We start from the raw sequence: 6,892 nt of genomic DNA on the forward strand, positions 1-6,892 counted from the left end.
ATAATCAGTATTAAAAAAAACTCATTTTACAGTTGCTCATGTTCCCTTTTCTTATGCAAAGAGCATCTGCCAGTTACCCCATGTAACTATTGTTACAGCCACAATCATTTGCTACACTGTTGGTGGGAATTGGGGGTTCCTCAAAAAACTAAAAATAGAGCTGCTATATGATCCAGCAGTCCCACTCCTGGGCATATATCTGGAAAAGATGAAAACTCTCATTTAAAAAGAAATATGCACCCTAATCCTCATAGCAGAACTATTTACAACAGCTAAGACATGGAAGCAACCTAAGTGTCCATCGACAGATGAATGGATACAAAAGATGTGTTATACACACACACACACACACACACACAGAGAAAGAATATTATGCAGCCATTAAAAAGAATGAAATAATGTCATTTACAGCAACATGGATGGACACAGAGACTGTCACACTAAGTGAACTAAGAAAGCGAAAGAACTATATCACTTATATGCAGAATCTAAAAAAAAAAAAAAATGAAACAAGTGAACTTATTTACAAAATGGAAACAGGCTCAGAGACATAGAAAACAAACTTATGGTGACCAAAGAGGAAAGAAAGGAAAGGATAAAAGGAGTTTGGGATTAACAGCTATATGTTACTATGCAGAAAATAAACAATAAAGATCTACTGTATAGCACAGGGAACCATATTCAAGAATCTGAAAAAAGTATATGTATACACACATATGCATAACTGAATCATTTTGCTGTACACCTGAAACTGACACAACATTTTAAATCGACTATACTTCAATTTTAAAAATATATATTTAGGAAAGATTTTTTAAAAGATGAGGGTACAATAAATTAGTTTATTTAAATATTCCACCATTGTGTTTTGCAGAGGCAACAGAGCTTCCTCAAAGGTATCATGGCTTGTTTTTATTTTGTGATCTACTTTGTAACTAATATTCCTACATATACTTTTTTTACCTCAGATCTTCAGCAAGAACTACAAAGAAGAAAAGATTCTGGAGAATTAATCAATGTCAAGATCCAGTAACGTGTCTGTCTTAACTGCACACAGGAAAGATGAAACACATTCTCAATCTGTATGAAAACATCAACAGTACAGCAAGAAATAACTCAGACTGTCCTGCTGTGATTTTGCCAGAAGAGATATTTTTCACAGTATCCATTGTTGGAGTTTTGGAGAACCTGATGGTCCTTCTGGCTGTGGCCAAGAATAAGAGTCTTCAGTCGCCCATGTACTTTTTCATCTGCAGCTTGGCTATTTCCGATATGCTGGGCAGCCTGTACAAGATTTTGGAAAACATTCTGATCATGTTCAGAAACATGGGTTACCTCGAGCCTCGAGGCAGTTTTGAAAGCACAGCAGATGACGTGGTGGACTCCCTGTTCATCCTCTCCCTCCTTGGCTCCATCTGCAGCCTGTCTGTGATCGCCGCTGACCGCTACATCACGATCTTCCACGCTCTGCAGTACCACCGCATCGTGACCCCGCACCGCGCCCTCGTCGTCCTGACGGTCCTCTGGGCAGGCTGCACAGGCAGTGGCATCACCATTGTGACCTTCTCCCATCACGTCCCCACGGTGATCGCCTTCACAGCGCTGTTCCCCCTGATGCTGGCCTTCATCCTGTGCCTCTACGTGCACATGTTCCTGCTGGCCCGCTCCCACGCCAGGAGGACCTCCTCCCTTCCCAAAGCCAACATGAGAGGGGCCATCACACTGACTGTCCTGCTTGGGGTCTTCATTTTCTGCTGGGCACCCTTTGTCCTTCATGTCCTCTTGATGACATTCTGCCCGGCTGACCCCTACTGTGCCTGCTACATGTCCCTCTTCCAGGTGAATGGTGTGTTGATCATGTGTAATGCCGTCATCGACCCCTTCATATATGCCTTTCGGAGCCCAGAGCTCAGGGTCGCATTCAAAAAGATGGTGATCTGCAACTGGTACCAGTAGAATGATTGGTCCCTGATTTTAGGAGCTATGGGGATATACTGTCAGCGACAGAGTAGCGTGACAGACCAACAACACTGGGACAACAACTGTCCTCCCCTTCCCTAGAGCACATGAGGATAATTCCACTAACTCTTGTTGTAATGGCTCAATTCCACGTGAACAGCCTTGCTATAGGGTACAATTTCTATAGCTTAGAGAGGCAAAATAATTACCAAAAAGGCCAGAGTACAAAGCACATACAGCAATACACATGTGAGAACTCTGAGCTAAGGAAAAGTTTGTTCTTCTATAGATAACTAGCTAGCCTATCACAGGGTGGCCTCTCCTAAGTGCTAGGACAAGCACTCAGGGTATGGACTACAGGGTTTTTGTAAGCCAAAGGTGCCAATAAGTTGCTGCGGCTGCACTGCCACACAGAGCCCCTGCCCGCCGCCTGCTCTCCTTTCTGCCCACCTGCTTTGCTGTGCACCATCTCCAGTCTTTCTACAAGCTGGCAGGATGCATCTTATAGTCAAATAACCAGTTTTGAGTTTCCAATAATAAAGGAAGCTTCTCCATTAGTCTTCTTGGCTAACTCAGCATCCCAGTGGCCTCAAAGTATTTTCCTAGTTAAAACTCCTTATGCTTTAGAAGCATAAATTTCAAAGGAGGAAATAAATATTTAACCCATTTGGTTCCTATGTAGGAATAAACAAAGGCCAGAGGAAAACGGTGGCAAAATGAAGAAGGTGTACCCAACCCTTGTGAATCTGTCCAGCATGTGTGTGCTCAGTCACTCAGTTGTTTCCAACTCTTTGAGACCCCATGGACTGCAGCCCGCCAGGCTCCTCTGTCTGTGGGATTTCCCAGGCAAGAATACTGGAGGGAGTTGCCATTGTCTCCTCCAGGGGATCTTCCCAACCCAGGGATAGAACCTGCATCTCTTGTGTCTCCTGTATTGGCAGGCAGATTCTTTAGCACTGCACCACATAGGAAGCCCATACCTGTCCAAACATAGAAGTAAACAAAAAAAGTCGACATGTCCCAAAATGCATTTTAAATAGAGAATGTGTGTGATCACCAGGTTTTTGGACTATGAGGGAAACCAAGACCAAAACAACATTTCAAGACAGAGCTGTTACTGAGACTCAAGCCAGAGACTGGTGAAAAACATTTAACCTCATTCCCCAGATGAATCTGAGGCAGACAATTCCCCAGATGAATTCTTCAGCATCACTGAAGAATTTCCTCCTACTAGAGCCACAGGAAAGATGCCAGATACTGACAAGTAGCGTCCCCAGCAGGATAAAAGAAACACAAATTGTAGGTTCATCTGTTTTTAAAGACAAAGCTTAAAGAAGAAGCAAATTCTGACCCTAAGTCTTTGCTGAGTCACAGATTAATTTACAGGGATGAGCAACAGAAGAGACAAAGAGGCCAGATCTGCAGGTACACAGAGCTGAGCGGCTCAGGAGCCAACAAGTGGGACGGTGTCTTGGGAAGAGGCACTTCTTGGCCCCCAGAGTTTCCCTGAGCTGCTGAGAGGAGAAGTCAGCCACAAACAGGACTGCTGGTCAGGTGATGGGTAGAGTATTCGGTGGGGAGGGCAGACGCTTAAGAAGCAGAAGGGAAACACAGAGTTAAAGGGGAGGCTGCTGGGGTAGGTATCCAAAAGGTCAATAATTGAAGGCGAAACCCAGTGTCTTCTGCACCTCCATCCTCCAGAAATCCTTCTTTGGTCCTTCCCCCTCACCAAATAAACGACAATACCCATTTCTCCTCTAATTTCTCTTGAGAGAACATCCAGGACAAAGGTGAAAAGAAGCAAAGACTGAGGAATTCCTTATACTTTTCTTCACTTTAACAGATAAGCTTTAAAAATTTCACCAATATGCTTACTTTTTGAAAATTAACTTTTATCAAATTAAAAATGTTCTTTTCCTGCCTACTTTCCTAACAGTATTTTTATGGTTGATCAATGTTGAATTTTACTTAATGCTTTTTCAGATGATCATTTTTTCCTCCTTTAATTTATTAATGTGGTACATCAGATTAATAAATTTTTAATAATTGGGCTATCTTTGCAAACTTCAAATGAAGATCAATATGTATTATAGCAACCACGGACATATTTACAAAGCTAAAATATGTTGTTTTAGAAAAGATTTGTTTTGATTTATGTTTTTATATGAAACTACCTTAAAGGTATAATTTAATTTATATTTTGTGAATGACCTTTAGTGAATTTTATGAGAAATGAGGATAGTAGCAAAAAATAAAAACTCAAGGAACATGCTTTCCAGGGAATTCCCTGTCAGTCCAGGGGTTAGGACTGGGTACTTTTACTGCTGGGGCCCAGGTTCAACCGCTGGTCTGGGAATTAAGATCATGCAAGCTGCATGGTGCAACAACAACAAAAGGTATGTACATCCCATAAATATTTTTTTTAAAATAAAGGAAAAGAAATTCTACATGGGCTATTTAGTTGGCTACTCCTCCATGTATATTTAGTGATTTTTAAAACCTATTTTGTGCAGATCCATATTGCTACATGCAACAGTTTGTAGCTAGCAATTCTCACAATCAGGGTGACAATATCCCACTGACATTACAACATGATCATTAGAGAAACAGCAAACAACTGTTATTTATTTTCAGTTCAGTTCAGTCGCTCAGTCGTGGCCTACTCTTTGTGACCATATGAATCGCAGCACATCAGGCCTCCCTGTTCATCACCATCTCCCGGAGTTCACTCAGACTCACGTCCATCGAGTCCGTGATGCCATCCAGCCATCTCATCCTCTGTCGTCCCCTTCTCCTCCTGCCCCCAATCCCTCCCAGCATCAAAGTCTTTTCCAATGAGTCAACTCTTCTCATGAGGTGGCCAAAGTACTGGAGTTTCAGCTTATTTTACTGACATGTATATTTAAGATCTATTATTTGCAAAGTATTGCTGAGAAACTAATACAGTTATTCCTCTTTGCAAATCTACATGGATGCTTCTTTATCCATATAAGTACAGTTTGTACTATAATTAAAAGTTCTGATAGTATGTTAAGAGACTCTAAATACATGTATATTCTCGTTCAGTAAAAGTACATCTTTCAAAAAAAAAAAAGTATATCTTTCTTGTCATGCACTAAAAGTATATCTTTCTTTACATCCCCTAATGTCTCAGGTCAGACTTTGACCAAGTTCCCCAGAACTCTGTGAAAATAAGGAGGGCAGAGAGCAGGAGGACCTACAAAAATTAAGTAGACTCCAGAACAGTGTCTCTTGCTTCCATTGGGATATTAATAAATGTACCTAATTTAATTCCTTAAGAAAGTTTTATGTTAGTAGAAGCTATATGATATCTGAGGTAACAAATCCCATGAGCTTTAAATCTGTTAAAAGTCTTCATTTTATCTGTCCCTATTTAATCCTTTACTGTTTGCTGCAGGTTTTAGCAGTCTGGAGTCTGTTGGATAAGACTATGATGTCATATAGACTTTAGGCAGGATGTCTTGCAGCACTTGCTGAAGAGTGCTAAAACTCCTCTTGGGCTCCCTTCCTCCTGCCTTTTTGATGATATCCAACCCAGGAGTGCTGGGATCACTGAAAATTGTCCCAATACTAACAAAGCTAAAACACTGATCAAATAAATTCATAGAATATGTCTAGAAATGGCAAGAACTTCCTTTTATAGATAGAAAACCACTGTTAGGAGAGGTGAGAGTGATTGAAAATCCACATCACTGAGTCCTAATCCCAGCTCCATGTGTGCTATTTATATAACCTTGAACAAGATATTTAACTTCAGTAACTTTTCATCATTCCACCAGTTATATAGGGACCACAGTACTACCTGTCACAGAAAATATTGTGAGAAATAAATTAATAAATACAAGTTTAGAACTATGCTTGGAGCATGCTAAATGCTTGATAAAAGTTAGTGTCTACTGTCATTGTCATTGCTATTATTATTATTATCATGGGCCTTGGTAAAGAATCTGCCTGAAATGCAGGAGACACGAATTGGATCCCTATCCCTGGGTCAGAAAGATCCCCTGGAGGAGGAAATGGCAATCCACTCCAGTATTCTTGCCATGGAAAACCCCATGGACAGAGGAACCTGAAGGGCTATAGTCCATGGGGTCGCAAAGAGTCAGACACGACTAAGTGACTGAACATACACACATTGTTGTTATTACTCCAGTGTCAGACAAATGGGCAGAGACTTCTGACCACAGTGTAGAAATGCTGCTGCTTAACTTAGTGCTTGGGCTTCCCAGGTAGCTCAGCTGGTAAAGAATCCACCTGCGATGAAGAAGACCCTGGTTCAATTCCTGGGTTAGGAAGTTCCCCTGGCAAAGGGATAGGCTACCCACTCCAGTATTCTTGGGCTTCCCTGGTGGCTCAGACGGTAAAGCATCCACCCACAATGCAGAGACCTGGGTTCGATCCCTAGGTCGAGAAGATCCCCTGGAGAGGGGAATGGCAACCCACTCCAGTATTCTTTCCTGGAGAATCCCATGGACAGAGGAGCCTGGTGGGCTACACAGTCCATGGGGTCACAAAGAGTCAGACACAACTGAGTGAGTAAGCACAGTACAACTTAATGCTTCCTCTTCTGATTCTCTCACTATAAAGGGCCTGCCCACATCCCCTGTTCTCTTAATCTCTAATTCCAAATACTTAAATATACTCATAATCAAAAAGGCCATCTCTAAACTCATAATAATTAGCAAGAATTTAGGTCTAAAAATCATGCTTTCAGCATCCACATAACCATGGCAAAGGAAAATGTCTAGTTCTAGGAATCCTGAGTGCTTTCCTGATAACTATTTGCATCCTTCTAAGTATTTCCATGACACATTGTCACTACAGCTCTAAATTTACAGATTATTTTGTACAGCTTTCACTAGTTGCTACTCCTAAAAATTGTCCTAGCAGGAACATTGATAGTGCTTAAAAG

The 6,892-nt window shown here is 41.4% G+C and overlaps 1 protein-coding gene across 1 annotated transcript; it reads left to right on the plus strand.

Annotated features, from left to right (window-relative positions):
* Positions 1-989: 989 nt before the first annotated feature.
* Positions 990-2,784, plus strand: MC2R (melanocortin 2 receptor). Its single transcript, XM_040264577.1, has one exon. The coding sequence runs from the start codon at positions 1,063-1,065 to the stop codon at positions 1,954-1,956; it is 894 nt and encodes a 297-aa protein (XP_040120511.1). The 5' UTR covers positions 990-1,062; the 3' UTR covers positions 1,957-2,784.
* The last annotated feature ends 4,108 nt before the right edge of the window (positions 2,785-6,892 follow it).

This window comes from Oryx dammah, unplaced genomic scaffold, assembly GCF_014754425.2.
Source record: "Oryx dammah isolate SB20612 unplaced genomic scaffold, SCBI_Odam_1.1 HiC_scaffold_22, whole genome shotgun sequence".
Taxonomy (NCBI): domain Eukaryota; kingdom Metazoa; phylum Chordata; class Mammalia; order Artiodactyla; family Bovidae; genus Oryx; species Oryx dammah.